The sequence below is a fragment of the Barbatula barbatula genome (assembly GCF_947034865.1).
Source record: "Barbatula barbatula genome assembly, chromosome: 23".
NCBI lineage: Eukaryota > Metazoa > Chordata > Actinopteri > Cypriniformes > Nemacheilidae > Barbatula > Barbatula barbatula.
In genome coordinates this window covers 3,958,129-3,972,472 of record NC_136786.1, presented here as the reverse complement: position 1 = coordinate 3,972,472, position 14,344 = coordinate 3,958,129, and the positions used below count along the sequence as shown (strand labels likewise).

Genomic DNA, 14,344 nt, shown 5'->3' with positions numbered 1-14,344 from the left:
CCACACAGGAGGGAATCCACTTAAACAGCATACATTTCACCACCAAAGAGAACTGTTATGTTTTTGCTGTAGATGAACTTCCAGGAGGCACTGCTGAGGATTACCAGATCCATTTTGTGACTCCATCAGTAACCTTGCAAATGTCTACTGTAATTCTTTTTAGGCAGACTACGAAATCATTCTTCAAAAAATGATAGAGAATATATCAAACACGTCACTGACCACTGTGCTGCCAATCATGCGGCCATTCTTTTAGTCTGTGCATCTTGGAACAAGGCCTTAAATGAGCTGAATTGCAACCTTCATCCTCTAGAAACAATCGCTTCAAAGACAAAGAGTTCCCTTTTTGTCGGTCTCTCGACGTTGTGTCGAACCGACAGATGGGGTTCGCCCCTGAGAACCTATCATCTTCTGACTATTTTGAAAAGGCCAATGAAATTGGCGAATTAGGCACCTGCAAGCATTCCGTGTCCACCGATTCCCAAAATTCAGGCCCGGTGACTCTCACGTGATCCTGAGACCCCGGCCGACTTACGTTCCCAAAGTTCCGCCGCCCCCATTTGGGAACTAGGTGGTGAACTTGCAGGCGCTCCCACAGCGGGAGAAAGACCCAACCTGTACGTGGGGTGTCCAGTAAGCGCATTGCGCCTCTACTCGAACCACACGGAGGGCTTCAAGGCCCTGAGCAGCTCTTGTCTGTTATGGAGGTCAGCAACGGGAGTGCTGTCTCCGAGGAGAGTTGTCGCGCTGGATCGCACACGACGTCACTACGGCGTGCCGATCCTAGCCCGTGCCCATTTGAGTGACGGTACACTCCGCTCGGGGTGTGGCCTCCTCGTGGGCATCGGCTCAGTGCGCCTCTCTGGCAGACATCTATAGAGTTGCGGGTTGGGCTACGCTATACCTTGCAGAGGCTTGCAACCTCCGTGGGGAGTCGGCAGCTCGAGTCTTGCCAACAGGTGAGACCAGCAGTCGTAGGGCGTACGCCTGCGCATAGCGCCATTCCCCTTCTTAGGTGGATCAGTGCGCTATGGGCTGCCTCCCTTCTTTACCCAAGGGTGAAGAATAGGCAGTCCGTCCATCCATCAATAAGCACTCAGGGCGGCGGGCTCGGCAGAGCAGCCCTGCCGCCTATGGCCGGGTATCAAGCTGAGTTATTACATATAGCTCTAACCGGACCTAGTGCCCCACACGTAGTAACCCCCCACTAGGGTGGTTCCGTCTGAGATGTCGTCATGAGATGGTTCCCCGCGTGGCAACCCATGACCTCCCCCAGGTGGACATCCACCTTGCGGCATTCCGCACATACCTCCCATGAGTTCTCCCCTGATTTGGTGAGACCATGTTGGTGTCTCCACTGTATTCCCCCCTATGGTGGGAAGTGGTCTCCGTAGCGCACGTCCACATTGAGGGAACAGCGCTTACCCAGTAGCCCTACGGTACCGGACGGCTTCTCGTTTAGAGAACAAGGCCTCCGTCTGTGGTGGCCGAGGGCAGGGGCTACGCATCTTTGCCAACAGCTCTGGGAGCCCCTGCCTGCCCACTGGAAGGTTACAAATTTCGCGATAGCGCTCACGTGTGGCTCACCCAGGCCGGTCAACGTCGCTTCGCTAGAGATTGTGACACGGCTTAGTGCTGTGGCGTTTTCAATAGGAACCCCATCTGTCGGTTCGACACAACATCGAGAGACCGACAGAAAGGGAACGTCTCGGTTACGTATGTAACCTCTGTTCCCTGATGGAGGGAACGAGACGTTGTGTCCCTCATGCCATAACATTAGCCGTCCGCTGCAGCGATCGTGAGATGCTCTCAGGCTCCTCAGCACAAAAGGTGAATGAATGAGCACGCCGGCTCCCCTTTTATACCCGGATATCCGGGGGCGGAACCCGGCATGCAAATTTCATTCGCCAATTTCTTTGGCCTTTTCAAAATAGTCAGAAGATGATAGGTTCTCAGGGGCGAACCCCATCTGTCGGTTCGACACAACGTCTCGTTCCCTCCATCAGGGAACAGAGGTTACATACGTAACCGAGACGTTCTCCGAAGGAGATTAAGAAATCCATGGGGATTACTGGGAAAATCAAGGGGAAAGAGTGCATTGGGGCCAACATTGTGGTTCAGATGAATAAGAGTTCTCCAAAGGATGGCAGGGGTGACCCTTGTGGAATTAAGATCTTGTTGAATGACAAAAATCTCCCTCTCGGGATCATACCACTCTACAGAGGTAATCGATTGCACATTCTTTTCCATATATGTGGGATTTTCTCAAGTCATCATACTACACTAAAGTCATATCTCTGTGGAGGAACATACTGCGTGCAAGTATACTGGAAGACTTCTGGGAAAATTTCCAAAAACCCCTAATAGAAGAAAATCACTATAAGTTTTATTTAACAAAGTGGCTAAATTAGTTTTATTTAACAAAGTGGCTAAATTAACAAAAATAAACAGTCAGCAACTTTGTTTGTGGATAGCAGCACAGCAGTGATGAATTTATGAACTACTTCACAAATTAAATTGAAGATAATAGAGAAAAAATTATAACAATGCACCCAGAGGCGACAATCATTGAACAAACAACTAACTACAGCATCCCTAGGGAGAACTTTTTTTTTTCTACAGTAGATCGCAATGAACTGTTTAAAATCATTAAATCATCTAAATTAACAACATGCTAGATCCTATACCTACAAATCTACTTAAAGAGATAGGCCTACATCCAGAATTATAGATCTTCTTCTTGACATTACTAACTAATCTCTGATCTGAACTAATGTGCCTAAAACATATAAAGTGGCTGTTATAAGGCCCTTTGTAAAAAAAAAACCTAGACTTGCATGTGCACCTACACTCTCAGGCTTCAGTTGGTAGTACCTAGAACTTCAAAATCAAGTGCCAATTGTCCAGATCCTTTTCCTGTCTATCGCTTTAACTTTGGAAAAGTCTTCCCTGTACTGTCTGGGATGCAGACACAATCGGTCAGTTTAAATGTTGACTAAAGACACATCTTTTCAATCTTGCACACACTACACTTCCATAATACAAATCTTCTAAGATTTAGTCAACATTAGTTAGATCAACCGATCCTGGACCTCCTATAAGCAAATTATAATTTTGTCAATTATGACGCTAAAACAAAAGATTAATGTCTATTATTTGTCTTTAATTTCATAAAATGCTAAAATCATTTTTTCAGAAAAATCCATGCATGCTCAAGTGCACCACATGGTACAGACAGAGATGTTGCGCTTAGACACTGACAGTGTGTGGATGCTCTTATATTGTGCTTATCTTAAAAGTTACTATAATTTTTATATGCAAGTCTTTCTGTATCTAAGAAGTTATGTCGCACTGTCAAACCTGTTGCGACGCTGTAATGAGCCTCCAAAGGGACATAGGTGGTGGAAAAAAAATATGAACAGGAGTGAAAATATTTTCAAGCTTTTGCTCTCCCCAAGCACAATGGTTGACTTGCAAAACTTCCTCCAAGAATATTTTTTGTTCCCTCAGAAAACTTCTCTCTTTTCCCAAAGATTATTTAGTTCTCCCTTGTAAACATGGGCTGACTTTGATGAGAAGGCTAATCTTCTACTCTTTCTCGAAAAAATTACATTATTTTTATTCTGCATTGGTTCATATAGATTATGGTCATATAGTTTATCAACATTATCAGGGGATTAATCACATTTAAAACGCTCATAGGGTGACTGTCAGGTAATTGGCAGCTTTGTACAGACAGCCACTATTGACTTTGACCTCTTCTTCTCTCGCTCCAAGGAATCACTTTTTTTATTCTGCATTTGTTAATACAGATCTTTTTATAGATTATCAAAAGTGATTAATTTTTCGTGTAATGTGGTCAAATTACTGTAATCCAGTGAAAACAGAATACTGTGATCATATTCTGTCATATTCTATATGCATTAATATTTTAAGAACGAAATGAAGTCAAATGTTAATTTAGCATGAATTTGTATTTATTAAGCCTACTTAGTCATCTTCAAAAAAACATTTGCAATATTATCACACTTATTTAAGCCACAAAAACTCCAACTCCTACTATAGAGAAAGTGTAGAAAAAGGAATGTTAGGCTGTTCAAAAAATAGCAGTGTCTGCATTTTTCTTTACAAAGTCAAACATTTACTGTATAAAATGAAGTATGCTTGAAGATTTTGCGTTCTTTTGAATCACTGAACTTATATTTATAGCCACGGTTTCTGAGAACTGCTTCACATGTGTTGCATGCAGATGACCAACTTCTGACCCTGTGAAAAGTATTCCAGCCCAGGACGATTGCACTGCAGACCACAATTCCTTTGCATTCCTTGGATTTGCCTCAGAAACAGAGTTTTTGATGTCACCCCAAAAGTTTTCTATTGGTTTAAAGGTCTGGAGATTAGGCTGCCCACTTCATAAAGTTAATCATGTTGGTCTGGAAACAAGATACTCTTCGCTTACTGTTGTTCCTGGGATTGTTGTCTTGTTGAAACACCCATTTCACAGGCATTTCCTCTTCGACATAAGGCAACAAGACCTCTTTAAGTATTTTAATGTACTCAAACTGATCCATGATCCCAATGAATCCGATAAATAGGCCCAAAACCATAGTATGAATATCATCCCCATATCATGATGCTTGGGCCACCATGCTTCACTGTCTTTACAGTGTACTGTGGCGAAAATTCAGTGTTTGGGGTGCATTTGACAAACTGTCTGCAACCACTAGACCCAAAAATAATCTTTTTTAAATATTCATCATATTGAAATATAATTTCTACCCAAAAAATAGGACTAATTTCTTGGCCCTGAGCTCATTGGCCAAGAGTGGTCCAATCAATTCCGTCCATTCACAACTTGGTTCTGGCTCGATCGTGCTTTTGTTTTGTGTTTCAGGGGTTCCAGGTTAAGTTTAGATGCGGCCAACCAGGAAAAGTCCTTGTACACCAGATGGCCAGTCTGCCCCTGCACAGTGTACAAGAATATGCTGAAGTGAAATAATATTACAAACTATTTATAAAAACTCGTACTTCAACAGTGAAAAGATGATCAATGCAAAATCAATAGACTGTGTCAGCCTAAAAACGTTCTGAGGATATTACCAAGCAATGTTGCTTTACTGTTTTCAGCGGGTAGTTTTATTTTAGTTCCCAGAACGTTCACTTGAATGATAGGAAAACATTTTCAAAAAATATCGTAAACACGTTTAGTGTAAACATTTTTGGAACATTATACTTTAACATTCCTATAACGTTTTCAGTGGGTAGTTTTATTTTAGTTCCCAGAACGTTCACTTGAATGATAGGAAAACATTTTCAAAAAACATCGTAAACACGTTTAGTGTAAACATTTTTGGAACATTATACTTTAACATTCTTATAACGTTTTCAGCGGGTAGTTTTATTTCAGTTCCCAGATCATTCTCTTGTAAGGTAGGTTAACATTCTCTAAAAACATTCCAAAAATTTTTAGTGACAACATACATACTTTGCTAATGTTCTTTTAATGTTTCCAACAGGTAATTTTATTTATGTTCCAAAAACGTTCTTTTAAAAGAGTGCAACATTCAAAGGATGTTAATTGAAACATTGTTAAAACATTCCATTCTATAATGTTCTTTGAAAATTTTCTACAGGTAGTTTTATTTTTATTCCCCAAACGTTATCTTATAAGGTAAGCTAACATTATTTTCAAAATCTTCAAAAAATACTTAGTGACAACATTGTTATAACATAATTTTAATATTTTCAACAGATCATTCTATTTATGTTCCCAGAGTGTTATTTTAAAAGGTAGAGCAACATTTAAAGTATGTGAAGAGAAATGACGGGTTAATATTAAAAAATATTTAGTGAAAACTATTTGGACCTTTATTATTTGTAACCTTTTATCTTTTGGGTAACATTGCTGGAACATTATATGCCCTCCAGACATTTTTTTAAATGTACATGCTTTAATAACATACACAAATATGTTTACACAAATAATGCTTTAATAACAAAAATGTACTCGCTTCAACAGAACAATGAGTTACTCTCTTAAAATAATGTGCATATTAAACATATAAAGATTGTTATAATTTTGAAAGTGAAATTAAAAAAGCCATTTTTATATTGAACATTTTAAGGGGTAAACTGTAGGAATAAAAAACTACAACAATAAAATAAAACAGCATAGAAACACTATGAAAAATTATTAACTATTATAAAAAACATTATGAAAGAAATTAATCGGAGGCAGCAGGTTCAAACGTGGCACTCTCCTCTGGTGCATCTTCCTTATTGTGACTCGTGGCAAGACACGTGACTTCATTGTCCACCTGCACAGACAATAATATCATGTAAAATCTGAATTATTTGTAATAAGATGTACTTGTTTTGGGAAGTCATTTATTCCTTCATGTGGCTCACATTATTACATTATTTATTCTGAAGGTTAGGTATTTTATAAACATAAAAAAAGACAAATAATTGGGCAAAATGCCAATTAAGTTAATGTCAATTCTGCAATCTTAATCTAACGAAGGACATTTCTTAAAAAGAGGTGTATTTTCTTATGTTGTAACAAATGAAAAACATGACTGTGACATGCACAATACCATCTCAAACCCCCAAATCGACAAAATCCAATTTATACCATATCAATTTTCAGATATCAGCTACAGTTACATTGTAAACTGTACATCAGTGGGTCAGCTTATTATTTCAGGATTTATTTATGTATATACACTGTATACATGAGGGATAAACCAATACCCTTTTAAAAAAAAACAGGTACGAGTACTGATATATTTTTTCTGGTACTCGCTGATACAGATACCTATAACCGATGCCTGTATAATGTTCAATTATGTTAATAAACCAGTATCTTACTGTGACATTTTCTTTTTTCTTTTGTATTTAGATCTACTTAAATTGAAGTAATATTTTTTCATAATGTTCTATTTTATTAAGTAGCACAATTTTACTAGCTCATTTACTTCAGTTTACTTAAGTTAAAAATATACTGTGGTCGAATTATAAATAAATGCAAGGGGGTGGTGTGATATAATGTGAGTGTATTATAATTTGTTATAATAATTTTTTATCTTGAAAGATCCCTGCAAATGGTGTTATACACTATCAAATCTCTGTCACGGTTAAGAAAGGGAGAAATGTTGAAATACTCAGTACTGAAACTGCTTTAATTAACAATTTCAGAATTGAACAACTAAACAGTGACCCGAGTCCCTCTGTGTGGAGCATATCTCAGGGTATCAGCAATACAGTTTTCAAATGTCTTCTGCTGGGTTGTGGGATGAATCTTGTGGCAGGCCTCTAAATATATACAGTAGAAAAGAGGTAAAAAAACAAGAATTAAGTAAGTGTAGCCTTAAAGTAGTGTTGTTTATTGTTTTAAACTGTTATGTGAGGTCTACTTATGACGCCCGGAAGGTTTTTACATCCAGAAACATGAAAATCAATAAGTAATAGGCTATTTTCTATCCAGCTTTTGAGGCCAGCTCTGCAAACGCTCGGTGTTAATTGGCGTGCCTATTTTTAAGTTAACGCCCACTGCATTGATTGGAGAGCAGTTTGCGTAGTTCTTCTGTGAATTTGGTTTGATACGTAATGTTAAGTTACACATAAGCACAATTCAGTTTTTGCAGGCCATTATCATTATCTGGACTACTTCTGTGATTTTTAAAGGACCTTCCCACATCAGTATTTCATGTAACACAATCTCAGGGCACAATTTTACTGAAATTTACTGACTTATTTACCAGATGTGATGGCGAGGTTCTGCGAGTTTGTATAGCCTATACTTGTATTGCATTAAATGATATATGACTGTACCTGTCAGCATTTGAGACCAGTGATCCAGAACCAGACAAAAAGATCACCCCGATCTCGTGTCTCAAATTTTGTGAGAGTTTCCATGATAAATAAACAAACAAGAGACTCCCGGTAACTTGTGGATATCACCCAGCACCCAAAATATTACAAAACAGCCTCCATTATTCGCAAACAGTGTAGAAAATCTTGGAAAATTATATATAACACCACAAAATCACAGAGATGGCGATTCGCATGGACTTAAGATCACAGACAACCTCTGCAATTAATACAAGTGACTAGAGGTTCGAACAGTGCTCGGGTCACATCAAGCAATCTCTATTAAAGCAATGTGACGCATAGTACAAAAAGGTTTGACTCGCATAAGATTGCTGCGCCATTACTATTAGATCCAATTGAAGGCACAGCACTGCTTTTTGATTTGAAACTCTCCACAATTTCAGTGTCGACCTGTGCCTTGTTCACAAAGGAATCCTCGAAACGTACAAACGATTCATGTTTTTCCCACATCAGCTGGAACGTCTTTAATAACAAATTTAAGCCCCTATTCCTAATATCGGAATTCGAAGGAAGGTTATGCAGCGACTGTGCTCTTCCCCAACCAGGGATGGCACAATATTAAGCTATCTTTAACGGCATGTTTTTGTATTGCTTGCTCGCTCTACCTGGTTCTGCGCCCTGCTTCTGTAATGCGGTGAACCAGTGGGTGGGGCTAGAGAAGTAGTAGTTGATATTTTTCTGTGGAGGCAGTGTTCAACCTTTCATAGATAGTGTTCGCTGGGCCTGGTGTTAATAAAAGATGTAATCACAGTAACAAGGGCGTTTTCAGTTCTGAATACGTATCCCTCTTATATATCAAAAGCTCAGGTTAAAATTTTGATTTTAATTCATCGTATCTTTAAGATTTCAGTATTTCAAGACCAACAATTTGATATTAATTTGTGGAAATAAAAAAAGTAAAACAAAAAAGAGTAACAACATAATTAATGAAACAAACATGCTGACCTCTGAGTTTGTTCTAAACAAAAAGGTATTTTCGGTTGTGATCAAAGGTTTTAACTTTTGTTTGAACTTAAACACCTTGGATTGGCTAAGACACATCAGGTATGTCTCTGACTGGCTACATACTTCCATATATACACAATGTTAGGTAAAAAAGGGTTTAAAGCGTTTTTTCTTTGTTTTTGTAAAATTGATTTAATGGGGACACATAAATATACGATAAGGTTTTGGGCCACAAAAAAAATACATACCGATTATGGTGGAATATAAAGTCAGATTCTGGAAATTTCTTTTCCCCTTTCGACCCTTCAAACTGTAGTTGGCCCAAAGGGGATTGGTTCCCAGTTTTCTCATTATTCGTCTCACAGAGTCACCAGGACTTTTACCTCCCAGCAGAGACAAATATTGGACCTATAAAGAGAGAACATTTAGTTACCTGATAAGATAACACTTGATAGAACAAGGTTTGTATTATATAGTGATTTCCTTTTCTTTCCTGTTCTTTCACAGTTTCTTTTAAGTTTAATTGTTCAACTAAAATGTTGTCTGATGGTTGTTTTATTCTTGTCTTGATAAACCTTCTGGTCATGTTTTTGAGTGTCAATATATCTGCCCCCCCCCAATAAACAATAAAACACAGTAATATTAGTTATTTAATCTAGAAATGTTTATAAAATCAGAAAATTAGTTGAAATCCGATTTACCCAAAGATCAGTTATCACAATCAGAAGATCTGGCATCTGTCACCTATCAGTATCACCTCAGTATTTAACTGCACCAATGTTAAATCCACAAAAACCTTTGTCTGTGACTTTGAAGTTTATTCACTTTGGCGGCTTTGAGGACACACTCACTAAGCTATAAAACATTTTTTCAAAAACATCAGAATCAGAATCAGAACAAGCTTTATTGCCAGGTGTGCTTACACACACGAGGAATTTGTCTTGGTTACAGAAGCTTCCAGTACACAAGTAAGGTTACAAGACAAGTAACAATCAACAAAGGCAACGAAAGTACAGAATAAAAATAAAAGTTAAGCACACAAAGGTGAAAGTGCAGTGTGACATATTAAAATATACAAGTTATGAGTTTATACATGTGAAATGTCTGAGGGAAAGTATTGCACACATTTATTGCACTGTAGGGTGTATGATATGTATATACAGATTCTATGAGATATCTACAGGTGTTTAAAATATACACATTTTAAGGTGCTATATACGAAAAATCTGGCACAAAAATATTGCACACATTTATTGCAAAAGGTGAACATTTAACTGTTTATGAGGTAGATGGCCTGAGGAAAGAAGCTCTTCCTGTGTCTGGATGTTTTAGTGCTCGGTGCTCTGTAGCGTCGAACAGATGGTAAGAGTTCAAACAGAGAGTGTGCTGGGTGTGAGGGGTCCAGGGTAATTTTGTGAGCCCTTTTACCCACTCTGGATAAGTACAGTTCTTTAAGTGTAGGAAGAGTAGTGCAAATGATTCCCTCTGCAGTCCGGACTATCCGCTGTAGTCTTCCGAGGTCAGTTTTGGAGGCTGAGCCGAACCAGACGGTGATGGAGGTGCAGATGATGGATTCAATGACAGCTGAGTAGAACTGTACGAGCAGCTCCTGTGGCAGGTTGAACTTCCTCAGCTGCCGGAGGAAGTAAAGTCTCTGCTGGGTTTTTTTTACAATAGAGTCGATGTGAGCGTCCAACTTCAGATCCTGAGAGATGGTGGTGTCCAGGAACCTGAATGACTCTACTGAATAGAATAGAATGCTTCTTCAATGTTAATAATCTTTTTGAAAGAGTAGAACCAAAACATTTAAAAAGTCCACATAATGTTGGGAGAAGACGTTGTAAGTGAAACATTCATGAAACATAGCTAAAATGTTTAGATTCAAACTAACTTCAAATGTCTGGTGATTTAGAATACCCTTGAAATATGGAAGAGTTTTACAGCCTGTCCCGTAGTTATTGTTCATAACTTTTCTCCTATCTTTATTTAAAGGTCATGTAAGAGTTAGAACTAAAGTCTTTTAAAACAATGTTAAAGAAATCAATGTATATTATTACTTTTATTGGAAGAATGTTATCATAATGTTGTCAGAAAACTGTATTTTAAAACCATTCTTCAGATAAAGTTTCATTACTTTTTGGCTCAAAAAATGGGTTAATGTTGGATGCTTACAACAAAGGCTCTCAATTCCAAGAATGTAAAAAGAGAACTGAGGTCCTTTGTGCTCCAAGTCACTCAGAAATCTTTCCAAAAAATGGTTATTTACAAAATATTAGTTTTACGCACTTGCGAAACAATGTATTCATCTTCAGAAAAACCTTTCTTCATCACCATATAGGTTACATGTAGAATGTGACATGACTAAATCAGTAACCGGGTCTCGTTACATCTGCTTGTTGGAAAAAGTGTATAACAGTAGGCGATATCTATGGATTTTTAGGTAAACAGCTAACCTAGCTAGCTGTTCTAATGTTTTAGACATTTTATGGTATTTTAATAATCTAATGTCTGTGAGAATTTTTTTAAACCTTCTTTAAATTAATTACAGATATAAATTCAAACTAAATAGTCATTTTTGTGGAGTTGATTAATTATCTGCTGAAATAGAGATTTTGTGTCAGGGAAGGAAGTCAGCATTCAGTTGATTTTATCTAAGGCTGTAGGTGGAAGTCAGTTGTGTTTTTTTCTTTTCACTGATTCAGCTTAATAAGGAGCTGTTGAAATGATTTGAAGAAATTTTCAGGAAGATAATGTTCCCACAACATAAACCTAATGTTTTTAACACATTATTAGAAAAACAGAAGGTAAGCCGGCAATACACAGCGATGACATATTTTCACATACAACTTTCTTTCTGTGAGATGTGTCTTTCAGCTTGTCTGAAGCTTCTTCTAGTTCTTCTGTAGTCTGTAGTGGCCTGGTTATCGGTTCCAATTCAGGGTCATCAGAAGTGATGTTTTTAGTTAAAATTGATTGGATGTTTGAGAGAGACATTTCAATCTTGTCTAGTCTCGTGAAGATTGCCCTCACATAGGTGTGCAAGAATCATCTGAAATGCAGAAAAAAAACATTTAATTGTCCATATTGACCACAAGAGATAATAACATGCTCTACATTATAATACACTCTACAATTACAATTCAGTAGTGTTCAGGTGACATTACAGTTTAAAGCTTTGCTTATAAAACATTTTCTTCACACAAGGCTTTTATGTGTTTATATCCTGTCAAACAGGGCACAGGTACTGAATAGTTCTCTTTATTTACATATAACTACACTAAAACTGTCTGCCATTCTTTGAAAATACTTGCATGTCAACGATCAACAATCCACCTTACTTTGAGTGCTTGAAGTTGTATTTGGAGTGCTGGAGGAACCTTAATTGCAAAATAACACTTTAAAACTGTGTACAATTCGATTATGTCCTTATAAGCAAGTTTTCTAGTGATGACAGACATACCTTTGCCACTGCTCTGTAACATAGTCCCGGTTGAGGTTAGAGACAAATTTGTGCCCAAAGCTTCAAAAAGAAAGAAAGGGATACAAATATAATCAGGGTCTCAAAAGATAGTGACGTTAACCAAAATGCACTAGGCAATCATTAACCATAAACCAACAAGATAATGATATGTTAGAATTAAATAGTCTGTAACCCATTAAAAATGTGCTTTTACATGCGCAAAAATGCAGCATAAACAGAACACGAAGATTCATCGACACATCAATTACATGCAGCACTTCACTGAACATAAACAAGTTAATGGAAAGGAAAAATGGCTAACTTACTTGGAGTGCCCTGACTTGTATTTGGAGCACTGATGTTGGAGGGATCTAATTTTGTACAAAATAAAAGACATGTACAATTAAATTATGTACTTATGAGCAAGTTATACAGTGATGACAGACATACCTTTGCCACTGCTCTGTAGCACAGTCCTGGTTGAGGTTACATCCAAATGTGTAAGCAAACCTGCAAAACAAAAATGGGAAAAGGATAGAGGTGCAATTAGTGTTGTAAGGGCTCTTGATTACAATCCTGATGTCCAAAAAAGTTCCAAAAAGGACATAAAAGAAGTGTCATTAATAAAAAAAATTAAACAAACGCATAGATTCGCTTCAGAAGGTATTAATTAACAGATGTTCTCTGGACAGAGGTAAAAACAATGTTAATAATGTTCTAAAATAAAGACTTACTTGGACTGTCCTGGTGGTGTCTGGCTGAAAATAAATCCATTGATGGAGTGACTAAAAAACACAAGGTCATATCAAGTTGTAAAGTCAGTGCAGGTCACTGTAATCTTTATTTGCCAATTTATGAGGAACACAAAGATACACAAATAAACACTGTGGTTTTCAATTCCTATTTACTTACAGGAAGGCTTTGTTGGCATCTGTGGATAATGATTCATTGTGGCAGGTGTGGCAGGGTTTTTCTTCATTTTCTTAGCTGAGGGCTCATCTATATCTGTATCTAATGAGAAATATTTGTACATACATGTCCAATAAGCATGTACAGGGTACCATTATATTTCGAAAAAAATTGGGCAAAGCCACAAAAATCTAAGCTGCGTTAAGCAGTCTTTTACCTGAGTCGAGGTACCGAGCCGGAATAACAATGTTCCTCCCTGTTTGTTCTTCCTGGTCACTCTCCAAATTAGAGGTTATTATTGCTTGGTTGACCTTTTCTCTGGCCTTGCTGTTGGTGTCTACAAAATGTCAGAATAGATAAAAGAGCAGAGACAGACAATATTAAATATGTATTCAATTTGTATGAACTATGCCTTTATCTACGTGACAATAGTGTAATCATTTGAAAGATCTCTTTAGAAGGTGAATGTTTGTATAGATACCAAAATAAAATAGTAAGAAAAAATTAAATACCTGTATAAGTTAAAACATTGACTATGCATTTGACCCAACGTGTTTTGTCTGGTGTCTCTCTCCTTTTAACTTGCTGTGACATTCTTCTGAGGCCAATAGCAGAGTATAGTCTACAGAAAATATAAGAAAACAAGTGTCTCTGTACAGTAAACAATAGATCAGAAGTGTGACCATTTCCACTCCAGGTAGCTTAAATGCTTCAAGCACAGGTGTCAATTTGACTAAAAAATCTAAATGTCAAACGGAAAATTTTGGGAAATCAATAGGTGCTGCAGGATGTATCCAGTATAATGTTGCTGCGAAAGAAGCTGATAACTTATCACCAATAACCATTTTTTACTTAATGTACTTGCCATTTCCCAGAACAAGGCTCTAAAAAATTTACTGTCTATGTCTTTGCCCTAAATAGTGAACTAAAATAACTCCTTTAATGAAAAACACATTGACTGAACTTTTTAAAAAGCTAAGGATAAAATCAAGGTTACATCCAGTGTTAATAATCCTTGGGTCAGGTAGACCAAGTAATAAAAATTATATTTTCTAATGGGCTCGTTGCACGAAACCGCCCTATTAGATTTCAGTAAAACCATGTATGGGAAAATTAGGATCTTTGGCCCACAAATAT

General features: G+C 37.5%; 1 protein-coding gene across 1 annotated transcript in view; it reads right to left on the bottom strand.

Annotated features, from left to right (window-relative positions):
- The window catches only part of LOC306912102 (ADP-ribosyl cyclase/cyclic ADP-ribose hydrolase 1-like), a gene marked incomplete at both ends in the record, with an annotated part of 48,627 nt that extends 34,552 nt beyond the window's left edge, over positions 1–14,075 (bottom strand). The window contains 6 exons of the mRNA XM_079487969.1: positions 12,299–12,358; positions 12,749–12,808; positions 13,033–13,083; positions 13,207–13,309; positions 13,425–13,544; positions 14,069–14,075. Coding sequence (XP_079344095.1) covers positions 12,299–12,358; positions 12,749–12,808; positions 13,033–13,083; positions 13,207–13,309; positions 13,425–13,544; positions 14,069–14,075 — 401 coding nt within the window. The remainder of the gene's footprint in view (positions 1–12,298; positions 12,359–12,748; positions 12,809–13,032; positions 13,084–13,206; positions 13,310–13,424; positions 13,545–14,068) is intronic.
- Between the last annotated feature and the right edge of the window lie 269 nt (positions 14,076–14,344).